Source organism: Plectropomus leopardus, chromosome 3 (assembly GCF_026936395.1).
Source record: "Plectropomus leopardus strain MGB_pleo_1.0 chromosome 3, ASM2693639v1, whole genome shotgun sequence".
In the NCBI taxonomy this organism is placed as follows: Eukaryota; Metazoa; Chordata; class Actinopteri; order Perciformes; family Serranidae; genus Plectropomus; species Plectropomus leopardus.
The window spans coordinates 28503629-28516523 of NC_142178.1; the positions used below are offsets into that span (position 1 = coordinate 28503629).

Sequence of the window (12895 nt, forward strand, 5' to 3'; positions counted from 1 at the left end):
CAACACGGGGGAACGTGCACTTTTCCACCATCAATGCAGTGTATTCATTGAATCTTATTTTCTTCTGTTTTTTCACCGCACTCTGAGTTCATACAGGAAAGCATTGGTATAGAAATCCCCAGGAGCACATGCCCCCTGATAGAACAGATGTGTCCTAATATCCAGCCCTGCATATTTCCAGTAATTCAGCAAATATTTCAGATACAACAAAGATGGAAGATGTCGAGGTTTTCCTAAGTACATTTCTCTGGTGTTTAACAAGAGCCAGGGAGTTGTATTTGAGCTGTTTAGCCAGAAGCAACCATGCAGAGTAAATCTCAGTAAACATCCAGCCTTTCAAACACGTATGTGGTTTCTGTGTATTTTAAGTGGGTATTTTTGAATCAGACTGCCCATTCGAAGACAGTGTTAACCAATGCAGGCAAACATCTCTTCATTATTTTTTTTTTCTCTGAACTCTGAAGACACCAGACACAAATCATAAACACAGTAAGATTCTGTTGCCTATTCCTGTCATTATTCAGCAACATCTCACATCAGGGAACAGATGCTAATAGCTGGTGAGGAGTGAGACAGACTGCTTATTAGGCATGCTCAAACTGAACTAAAAGGCCACCCACTGACTTGCAATTATTCTGCGGTCTCTGCCTCAAATTACAGCTTAATTGAACTTTTCACAATCATACCATTGCAAACTATTCCTTGGGTCAAAGTTGACTAGGTGGCGAAGGGCACAGAAACTTAAAGACATCATTAGCACGGATCTTCTCATAATTATCCTCTTAGGCTGGTGGCTCTGTTCAGATGTGAGGTCAATTACAAATATGCTTATTTACATGGAGGTGCATGTTAGCGAGTGGTGTGCAATTTCAAGCTCAGGAACAAATGAATCAGTTATCTGCCAACTGCAGTAAATACTCCAACAGATGGATTCCAACAAAAACATACAAATCCTAATAATTATTTTGGCAAAACAGACACCTTTGCTCAGATCAAGAGCCCTCATTTCAGCTGATGTTAGCTAATGTTACAGTCTTATGTGTTGTGATATTGTAGGCGTAGGCACAGATTTGTCCTCTACTTCTCCATTAGCTCTGATAAATTTGTCCTAAATTTATGTGACGATTTTGTAAATGTTGGTAGTGCTTTTTTGTGATTGGTCCTGCTACTCAAGTCGTTGGCTAGGTCAAGGTTTTCAAATAGCAACATCAGTAACCATCAAGGAAGAGATGGAAAAGATGGACACCAGCTATTATCCCAACCACATTTCCAAGAAAGACTATTTCTGTGTTCACCTCAGCATTCGTATCTGCACTGGAGGCACTGTGGCAAGCACCTTAAATCCTAATAGGCACTGTGACGGTGTTGGATAATAAACTGGAAGACTGGACCAGTTTCCAGTGGGATTTTAGTTACTGCACTGAAACTTTGCTAAAATCTGGAATACCGGACAGCGACATTAAACCAGGTGACTTGGTGGTTTTTCTATATGCTGATCTGAGAGAGCAGAGTATTCTGACGAGAGAAGGGGAGGAGGCGTGTGCTTTATGATGAATAAGGATTGATGTGAGAGCTGCTGTCCCATTCCTGTTTGCCCTGCGCCAGAAGGGGACACTCAGGGAATATACACTCTGTATAATTGTTAAGGTCAAGATATGTAAACAAACTACAATGCATCCCCCCTGTGACGTGAGAGTTGGAGTTAGTCTTCAGCATATTCCAGGACACTGCTGTCTACGTATAGACGATCATTGAATGGCATTTCATTGGATTTGTACCTTGTATGACTTCATGTGACAAATGAAAATAATTAATCAACTGACCAATAGCACATGGTGGCTAATATTAGCTATTGTTAGCAAATGTTAGAGAGATGCTGTGTTGCTAACATTACTGTGTCAGTTGACTTTTCCTATTGTTACATTATGTGTTTTAGTATCTAGCAGGTAAACATTTTGATGGTGATTTTTTAAAATCATAGAAGATCATGTTTGCCATAAAAACTACAGTAGACTACCACTAGATAAAGTTGTAAGGTCTAGTGTGTAGAATTTAATGGCATAGGTTAGGGTTAGGCATGTGGCCGCCTAGAGAAAAAGCGCTGCACCCGGCGTCTTCTTTTGAGGGCGTTCCACCTTTTCTGTTTGAACACTCCCAGCAACTTTTCAGAAAGATGCTTTTGATGTCACTGTCGCAATTAGGAGCCTGCCTGTGGGATCAGATCAGCCAGTTAACACTGGATGTTGCGTGTGTGTGCTGTACTTTTATCACTGTACCGCTGTAAGCTTGTTGTTAACTGTGTAGACAGCCCGCTGTTAACATAGCATCATGTTAGCTTACATGGTACAAGGTCGATTTTTTTTTCTTAAACGTGGTTCAAGAAGAAATTAAATTAAAGTTGACCCTAAATCCTACTACATCTTTTTGGTGTCGAAGGATGAGTTGAGGAGTCTCACAGTCTGGGGAAAGAAGCTGCTCCGTAGCCTGGTGTTTCGGCAGCTGATACTCCTGCATCTTTTTCCTGATGGCAGCAGGGCGTACAGACTGTTGCTGCTGTCTTTCAGTATCCTTTGGGCTCTGTTCAGACACCTCACTTCACTGAGGTCACTGATGCTCTGTAGATGGAAACCAGTGATGTTCTGGGCAGTTTTAATCACCCGCTGTAGAGACTTCCTGTCCTGGGCTGTGCACGAAACATTCCAGTCTGTGATGTTTCCAGTCAGTTTGCTTTCTATTGCTTCTCTGTAGAAGTTAACCAGGATCTTGCTCTGGAATTTAGCCATCCTAAGTTTCCGTAGGAAGTACTGCCTTTTCTGTGCTTTTAATGGCAGAGTGCTTTTCAAGAAACTCAGACACTTTACAGAAGTAAAAAAAAAATCATAAAATAGAGTACATGAAAATACAATAAAAAATACACACAACATTACGATTCATATGACATGAATAAGAAATTAAAAGCAGTTTTAAATAGGTGGGTTTTAATAAGTGATTTGAACTGTGAAAGGTCGGTGCAGTCCCGGGACGGTTATGGAAAAGGCTCTGTCACTCCAGGTTCGGTTCCTGGTCCTGTGTGGTGGAAACAGGAGGTTGTCATCAGAGGTGCGGAGGGTGAGGGAAGGCGTGTGCGGATGAGCAGGTCGCTGAGGTAGGAGGGGGGCTAGTTATGGAGGACTTTATAAGAGAGGAGGATGACTTTGAATTGTATGTGTTGTGGGAGCCAGTGGAGATTCTAGAGGATAGGAGTGATGTGAACAAATGAGCAGCAGAGTTCTGGATGTGCTGGACTTTGGATGATGAACCAAAGCGAATGCTATTGTCGTTATTAATTCTGGAGGCGATGAAAGCATGGATTAGGGTTTCGGCTGCAGAGAGGGAGAGTGAGGTGCGAAGATTAGCCCATGTCCTTAACTGAAGAACAACATTGCAAACTCCATAAAAGCAAGACCCATTCCATATTTAGATTAAAAAAAGTTATTCTTTGGTAACGGAAATACAGTGATGTATTTTTTTTTTTCTTAGGTTCTGGTCATGATACACAAATTTCAACATAGTTATGAATATTCTATTCCTGCCAATATATCCACATAAATCCTACACTCTGGACCTTGAAGATGAAAATCAGAGGTTCTGTTTTCTGATGCCATTTTCAAGGTTTGTGGATTGTACAACATTGTTTATTCTTCTCAAGGACCTCATGCTTCCTCAAACAATGTCCCTGTCTGACAGAGATGTGACACGGGCTGTTTGAAATGATGTCCTCGCCTCAAGTTCAAAAGAGCCTGATCAGTCTATTCAAATAAAAGTGTGACATCTTCTGGAGTGACGTGTTTTTCCACATGTTCATGAATAAGTCATCTGGAGCACAACTGCTGAGATAAACAAATCGGCGAGATGAGCTCCAACTGCAAAAAGAGAATTGTAACAGATTGTTCATTTCTAGTCTACTGACTCCTGATAGAAGGCAACACCGTGCTATGCTTTCCCTCTGAAGGTCGCAGGCACTTTGAACATCCAGCACAGTAGCCTGAAAATGAGATTCATTAATAATTATCGTTGCCTCACTCCGAGGATACTGGTAATGTTCCTGAGCAGCAAATATTAATATTTCAGCCCCAAAAGGAAAGCTTTTAAAGCAGTCACTCATTTGGACCTTCAAATGGATGAAGACAGATCTTGTTCTCCCTCTTTACCTGGCTTTTCAAAACTTTTTTTTCTCTTCGCTCTCATGGCTGATGTTGATATGAGAACTCAAGATGTTAGCAGGAAACGGCAGTGACAGGATTGTGCTCTCACCACTCTCTGGCTGTATTCTTCTTGAGGAAATGAATAAAAAAAAAGCCAGCGTGATGAATAGAAGCTAATGGCTTATCTGAAGCTGAATCAAAACCAGGTGAATAAACAGCAGGTGGACTCAGTTTCTGCTAAATATTACAAGCACAGCTGATTATGTGTCCAATCACCAGCACTTTATGGAAGAGTCATTTCACCCCAGCAGGATGTTGAAAAGAATTTCTGGGAAGGCATCTAAGAGGAATCTGAATGTGGCTGCTGAGAGCTGGCTTTGTGTGCAAAATATGCACATTTCCCAAACCGTATGAATGAAGTCCCTGTGTGGTGAAATGCCTCCCTCAATAGACACAGAAATCCCTCCTTCTGCCTCTGTTATTCACTGACAATTACAATTTCAACAAGCCACAACAGTTGCTTCATGGGCCTATTAGCTATACTGCAAGAAAACATCAATTTGTGGCTTTTATATTTGCATCAAGTGAATCAAGGAGAGTGTAATAAGGATTGAGACTTGGCCCCAAACGTGCCATTGCACACTGGGCACTGCTCTAAGATAAAGTCCAGTGTGAGGGGAATAAATAAGAGCCTCTCTTTGCTAACAAGAAAAAGTGAACTTGAATCTTTGTGCCGAAGCACAGGACAGAAAAGAGTTTCTCACTATTCACTCACTGCAAAGCCAGATTGATACTGTCAAGGTTACTGTATGTCTTGTTTGAGATGACAATATTACTCACCATCCACATTCATTTTGGAGATCCCTCACTGCCATAAGTTTGGGATTTCATCGGCATCTTAAAATGGATTATCCAATTACTGCTTTTCAAATGCCATGACAATACAGAGCAGAGCTGCGGTCAGGCTCAGCCAATTTCGGACACCGCTTGAAATTCAATTCATGAATTGGAAATGGAATCCTAAGTAACCACTGGTCTATTTCTGTAGGCAGTTTTTTTCTCTGCCTTGTGAAGGATTGGCTTTGATTTAGGCTGCAGTCTGTATCGCAGCAGCTCAAATTGTTATGGGTGGACGGTTTTGCAATTAATGGCAGGCTGAGACACAAACATGCCAAAAAGTGTTGGAAATTGAAAGATACTGAACTCAGATGTTGAACCCCTCTCCATGAGCCCACGGCAAACTGATTGCTCCTGACCCCCATGTCTGCTCTCTGCTATGAGTGAATACCAATAATGTATTATGTTACCGGGGAAACTTATTTATCTGGAGTAACTTTCAATTTCAATCAAACACAGGGAATATAAAAGAGCCATTTACAGCCCCCTCTCCCTCCCTTTCTTTCTTGCTTTGGCTTTTTTTTAATCTTACTTCCTTCCTCTTTTCAACTCCTACTTGTTCACCTAGAGCCCTTCAAACACTAGCTTTGCTCCTACATTTTTTTGTCTCCGGCTCTCTTGTTTGAGACTGAATGTTTTGGCTCGGTAAAAAGGACAGCGCTGTTTGTTCCGCTGAGTCCAACTCTTGTTGTTGTTAATGCTCTAAAGCTTTTAATGGGCTGAGGGTAACCCTGGGAGCCGAGCAAGGGAGGGGGAACAATGTTGTTAAGGTTGTGAAAAAAACATTTTATGAGTCAGTGTCATGGTTCGAAAGAATGGCTGAAATAATATGAAGCAGAAGCTTTGAAGGAAAAAAAGGTCATACAATAGCCACAAGTTAAGAGGGTATTTGTTTATACAGTGTTTATCTGGAAAGCCAGACAAGCTTAAAGGTTCTGTGTAACTTTCAAAAAATCCTTGACACCTCTCTCTCTCTGAAGCTGCTGAATGAACTGCAGTCAGCATCCTCCATAGCCACGAGCGACCACCTGTATCGCCCACAATAGTGTCTAACAAGCAGGGATGGAGAAAGTATTCAAGGTACAAGGTAGATGTGTATTAGGTATTTTTTTCAAGTAGTTAAAAAAAAGAAAAGAAATTAAGCGTCCATTATTAACATGGTTGGTTCATAGCTGATAAATTAATTTGCAAACCAGCTTCGGGCAATGTATCAGGACCGTTTTTATGGGAATATCATGGATCGGTGGATTACAGTGAGGCTTCAAGGGTCAGTTTAAACTGTTTGTTTGGTTGTTTGGTTGTTTGTTGGTGTACTGGCAGAGGTGTTGATTGTACCTGCTGTGCCGGGAGTCTGGATGAATTTGTTGGCATTATACAATCAGTGCAGTATTTTGCTACGTTTGCTACAATTTGTCTGCATTAAACTGCAAGACAACATTAGCTAACAAACTCAAAACACTATATCACAATATATTTCACATTAGTGGTTCCTCTGGGATTTTCAGCACCAGGGGGCGCTGCAATCATGAAATGGGGCACTTAATTGATGAATTGACTGTTTATCAGACCATAAATGAGAGAAAAATTATCTCACACATATGCCCCACTGTCCTTCCCCTTCAATCCCTGCCCCTCAGAGATTATTACTTATCCAGGAGGGACACCGGCGGCAGCTCCAAAGACAGATATTTAATCAGCGGCTGTAACAGCTTGAATTCAGCCAGTGCAAACCTCAGTGGTAAATGAAGGCCTGTCCTCAGTGCAAAATGTAGGCTATGGATAGAGATGCACCCCACTATCAGGAGTTTGCATACAGGACTTCCTGCTAGAAAGGGACTTCTTGATTGAGGTTCATCACATCCTTTGGATTTTCCTGGAAATTTTGGCCCAAGATCTTTACATAAAAGTTAGTCCACAGGCTTTTTCAGGCAACTGAGAAAGTTGAAGATCTGTTAACCCATTTGAAATGAAAAATGAGTAAGACTTTTGACACGTAACATACAGTAGTTTAAAACATCAACAAACATGCGTTGTAAGTATATGTATATAAAATAAGGACCAGCTGTGAGGCACCAGCTGCCTCTGAAAAGGTTTGCAATCATGCTGTCTTTACTATGTTAAATTTCTGGAAAGCCAGAGGTCATATTCTCTGCCCTCAGTTTTGTATACAAGAACATTTTCCTCCAAGTTCTGAAGCTTACAGCCTTGTTGCGGATTCATAGTCCGAGGGGGTACATACAAATCAGACATCTCAGGCCTGCATATTGCCTTCTGCAACATCCTCAAAAATCCATTTCTGCTATTGGCAGGACATCGATTCCCTGTGAATGGATGGTGAGTCCAGGCGGGGACAGGAGATGATGCGGTGTGAGACGTTACCGCAGGACACACACACACACACATATACACCACAGGACTGGTTGATAAGTGACTGCGAGCCATGTGGTCCCTGTCCATTGCAGCACCATTAATCCAATACAATATGTCTGCTTAATGCTGTGTGCCGTGAGAGGAGGCAACACTTATCATCTTTAACGTCTCTGATAGGACATGGCCGGGGAGGATAGCTCCCAAAAAACGAAGGGAGGGTGTAATCAGACTTCACTTTAAGAGCGTAATATAAAGGCTCGTTTCACCCACATTACATAAAAACACATTTTCTCTCCTACCTTTGGTGGTATCCAGCCATTCAGAATTATTCGAGGTGGCTTTATGTTGCTGTAACGGTGCAGTTAGATGCAGGAGATTGTAAAAATATCAAGTTGGATCAGATCAGGTAAGGTCCGATTGCTGTGGGTGTCAGGGCTGTGCGTTGGTAACAAAATAAATGTGAGATCTCACATGATGTTTCATAACCACCACTGGACAAATAAAATGTAATAAAAATAAAAAATAATGGTTAGGGAAAGGTTGTTGTTACGGTTAATATAAACTCATAAATAAATAAATAAATAAAAAGTGTAAAACTAATTGCAGGTGTATGATGGGAAGCAAACTTCTGCATGAAATTTAGATATGCTACAGGCCCATCAGCCACCCCTTACATTTCATCAAGGTTACAAAACCTGCACGGAACATAAAGTCAATATTTTGACATGATTAGTCATTAGCTGGAACTTTCCGCTGGCAATAACCTCCCCACTGAAGTGGACAGGTGTAGCACCGAGGACAGCTCCCTAACCATTAAAAACATAGGATAGGAGGGCTGGTACAATTTAAGATTTTCACTGCACAAAGAGTGCTAAAAGAGTTCACAATAACAATATTTTTGCAATATCTTTGGAAAATTTGAAAAAATAAAACAACACTTTTAGTCAAATTCACTGTACCTATGTTCATTGTGCATTTTTGTCTCTTTTTGGCAAATACATGAAGCCTGCACTCAACATATGAGTGTACAGAGGTAGAGAGAATGTCTCCAACCATAACTTTAGCCTACAAAATCGTAAAAAAACAGCAAATATACTTAATGGATAGTGAAAAGCCAGCCAGGTGATGCTGGGGGAGGCAGACAAAGTAAGGATAGAAATAAACAGAAATTATGTAAAGGGTGCTTGATTATATAGACACAAATTATCAAATGTGAAGTATAGTGTTGTCAAGAATATTATTTATGTTTTAATTTAAAAAAATTCCATGATATACCCTCAATGTAAATTTCCCCGTGGCATCGAAAATCGTACAGAATATAGATATTTTTCTAGGTATTGTATTGAGGTTAGAAATTCCAGTATTAAGACAAGATCAGTATAATATTAACATGATTTTAATATTTAATTTTACCATGGTTATTGTCAACACTGCTGTTGTGACACCTCCTGGAGAATATTGCCATCCTGATGCCATCTCTTAAGGTCTCAAATCACCCAAATTTAATGAAACTATATAGAATATAATTTATAGAGTTGACTTGATTTAGTTAGGCTGACCATTTAAACACTAAAACAAAAATGTTTCTTCCGACTTAATGCTCATTATAATAAAACACAATGAAAAAAAGCATTTTTAAAGCAACAGTATCTATTTTTCCAATAATGGCATGATTTTCATGTAATTCATATAGTCTCCTCCCATGTTTATTTAAAAACATGCATGCAATTAAATTACCTCATGATTCCTATGGAGATAAAAAAAAAGGTAGCATTAAGTAGTTTCACCCTGAGGAAATAGCTCTGTGCTCTAACAACAGAGGGAGAGTGAACGTGACAGAATGAGCAGTATTGAGCTGTAATCACCACAGATGGGGTCATTGTGAACATATGTCTTAAAACCAATGTGTTTATATTCGGCACTCTCCAGAACACATGATGCAACATGTGTTGGAAGAAAACGATTCCTCCTAACCCTGTTTTAACAGGATGCGTGACACTCTGATTTTATAATCCTTTACTATTTAATCTTAATTTGTAGCAGCCTATAGATATGTTTCCTTGTGGTAAAATTAATCACCTCTCAAGGCACAATCTGCCCATTTTATTCCCTCTCGGCAGCATCCTCTGCTGTGAACTAGAAAGCAGCCAGCTGGTGTAGTACTCTGTGACCATTTGTATATCCCTTTGTGCTCATCAGCAATCACCATAACCTCCAGTCATTAGGCACGGAGAGCTGCAGGGCTGGAATCAAAGAGATGAACTTCCGGCCTTGTTTTTTTCCACCAGTTACACTAATTCTTGTTGCCCGAGATGCTCTGGCTGCTTGTTTGGGACAAAATTACACAGTTAAACATGACATGAGACAACATCTCTTTGTTTGCAAAGTGTTTAAATATTCATTATGTAGTCCAGACTGCGTGTTTCACCTTACAGGTGGTCCTCCAGTTTGCCTTCAGCTGTGCTGGTGCACACACAATAAACGCATCACATCATCCTGGAGGGATGCAAGATCAGATGCACAATGCATGCGGATAGAGGTGCATTGTGTAAAAATCTCATGTTCCTTTGTGGGCTGTTGAATTCTTTATTGCTGTTTAATAAGTCATAGAAGCTACCATATCTGACACTGTAGCTAATTGGAAACACATTAATATGTTCCAATTACTGGAAGCCCCTGTTCAGACCTAAAAGGACTGAATCCAAACACATCATAGGTGAAATAATTCAGTTTCATTTGCTAAATTAAGCGATTTACTTTCCCTGAAGGGAGACCGGTGATAAAATCTGCACCAGGAGGTAAAAAAAAAAAAAAAAAGCACCAGGAATAGCTGCTCAAAAAATGTGTCTATGAGGAGAAATAAAAGAGCAGCAGAACAAAATGACTGTATTACTGACTGCTTTAATTATAGCCGACCATATGGTGGAAAATAACAAATATGGAGAAGTCAGTCCAACATTATCCTCCATCTCTTAGTCTGGATCCACAGCTCCTCCCCCATGCGTGCGGGGCTTCATTTGATCAAATCCTTCAACTTGGACCACTTTTTACAACACCGCATTTGAGCAACGCCACAACTTGCGCAGCACTTCCTCTTTCACAGCCCGAGCGGCAATTTACACCCCGAAAAAGGCAGAGAGAAAAGCAGGACTACAAAAAAAGGACTTCTTGCATCCTCAGCATCCTTCTCTGCCACCAGCAATGGAGAGGGAGGTCATATTTTGCCCAAAGTGGCACAGTGCATTTTTGATTTTGGTGATGCTCTGTTTCTTTCATGCCGCCAAAGCTGAGATAACTTGCAGGTCATGCCAGCCTGGGAATAAGTGGCGTGCACAGGAATTACTGCTGAAATTCGACACGAGTGAGTCCGCAACAGGATTAAAGGGAGAAGTTTTTGGACGGGGAGACGAGGCAGGGAGATCCGGGGCTGCAACTGGCGAAAGTCGGCGGCTCCGTTGCGCAGCCGGTTCCGCTGAATGCGCTCCAGACCGGGCGGAATACGCGGAGCCGAGGCTTAAACGGAATACAGACAACGTGCATGCAAAGATTGGTGAGGGCGAGTTTGCAAAGATGAAAGTTTCCAATGTCAAAATGAGTAGTCAGGAGAAGACTGGGGCACGTTCTTACAGAAAGCGCGCCAGAAGGAACATTGACACAGACAGATCCCCCGGTTCAGCCCAGAGTCAAGACCCGGGAGAGGGCACGAGCTCCGCGGCTGGACGCAGAGTTACGCGCTCTGAATTGCGCTGGAGCGGAGACGAGCGGAGAGCTGGCGGTCCGAGGCAAGATGAGCTCAAACTTAACAGTTCAACATTCGCCTTGACCGGAGATTCATCTCATAACCAGGCTATGGTGCACTGGTCCGGCCAGAACAGCAGTGTAAGTGACATAATCATGTCCACTTTATGCGCAAAATCCACAGAGGATTCCCTTTTGTGCGCTTATGTTGGGCCGTCAGGTGGGCACACACCATCCTCAGAGAGAGAGAGAGAAACCAAATCTCAGTCTGTTTAAGATGAATGGGTGTGGGTGTGTGTGTGTGTGAGAGAGAGAGAGCGAGGGAGAGGGAGAGAGTCCAAAAAAGAGGCACACTGCTTTGATCAAACTGTCACCTGCTGTCAGACATTTTTCTTTCATTTCACAATTTCTCACATCTTCCAACAACAAATGTTGAATCCTTGTGTTTCAGAATAATAATGCAGTTTTTTATTATATAGTTTAAACTAAAATGATTTAAACTACAATATATTTATTAAAAATTCAAAGTGGACCTAATCAAAGCATGCACTTTAGCTCTGGTCAGGGCTTTTTTAAGTTGTAAAGGGAGACACTGACCATCTGTGGAGCCAATTCAAGTCAATTTTATTGCTAAAGCCCAGAATCACAAATCACAATTTGCCCCAGAGGGCTTTATAACATTCAACATCTCCTCTGTCCTTGGACCCTCACAATGGATGAGGAAAAACTTCCCAAAAAACCCTTTAATGGGGAAAAAAGAGGTAGAGAGAAAAAGAGAGAGGGTTTTATCTCCAGAGCTTCTTCGGTATGAGCAGCCTGAATTGATGTCGGTGCTAAAGCTGTTCCTGTTGAGTGCGGAGCATCTCTGACCAGAGGGCAGGATTTTCAAGTAGCGCTGTAGGTTGTGGGAGAGGTTAAGCAATTTTCAGCCCTCCTCCTCCCTTTTCTGAAGCCAGGTTCCCTGAGCCCACAGGCCTAAAGCAGCTGCAAACTTTGGTGCTGTAGCGTGGCCTCTCCTCTCATAGCCTCTTCGCTTGTTCGCCTGGAATCCTTTCATGTAATGGCAGGGATGAGGAGATGAGGGTTTTGTCAGTGTGGCAGGACATTCAGAGGCAGTTCAGATTCCAGGGCTGGGAGTAAAATGTTCAGCTCTTGACTGTATTTCAGGGTGGAGCACAAATCAGATGCTCACTTGCAGCTACACTTGGCTCGGCGTCAAGCCTCAGTGGTACACACCTGTGTATGTAACATTGTGTGGCTAGTAAAACATCACGTACATGAACAAAAAGCTGACATCAGATGTCACAGATGTATATATTTAGCTGGCATTTCATGTATAATGTTTGAGAATGTTGGTTTTCTTTTCCTTTTTGTAGAAAAAAATAAAATGTAATTTTTCTCAAAGAAAAGGATTTGGGAAAATATCGCAAGCTGCCACTAGTGATTATTAAAGAGTGGTGAAAAAATGCTTATCATAATTTCTCTGAGTCCAATTTGGCATCGTAATGTGCCTTTTTTAATCCATAAATTTTTCCAAAATTTAATTTACAATGAAGTTAAGGAGTGTGAATCCTTATATCAGGATAACAGAGAACATTTGGCATTTGTGCAAGAAACATACTCATTTATTTTTCTGACCATCAACTTATAACAAATTTTGAGTGTTGTTTTTGTAACAGTATTGAAACTTGGGTATTATATTGGCA

The 12895-nt window shown here is 41.2% G+C and overlaps 1 protein-coding gene across 6 annotated transcripts in view; it reads left to right on the plus strand.

The window, feature by feature from the left end:
- The first annotated feature begins 10500 nt into the window (after positions 1 to 10500).
- Positions 10501 to 12895, plus strand: part of sorcs1 (sortilin-related VPS10 domain containing receptor 1) — a 185944-nt gene continuing 183549 nt past the window's right edge. For all 6 annotated transcript variants that reach the window (XR_015776289.1, XR_015776288.1, XM_088075992.1 and 3 more), the window contains exon 1: positions 10501 to 11330. Coding sequence is in view for 4 of the 6 variants with exons in the window: in XM_088075992.1 (XP_087932118.1) it covers positions 10653 to 11330 (678 nt within the window). In the remaining 2 variants the exon portion in view is untranslated. The remainder of the gene's footprint in view (positions 11331 to 12895) is intronic.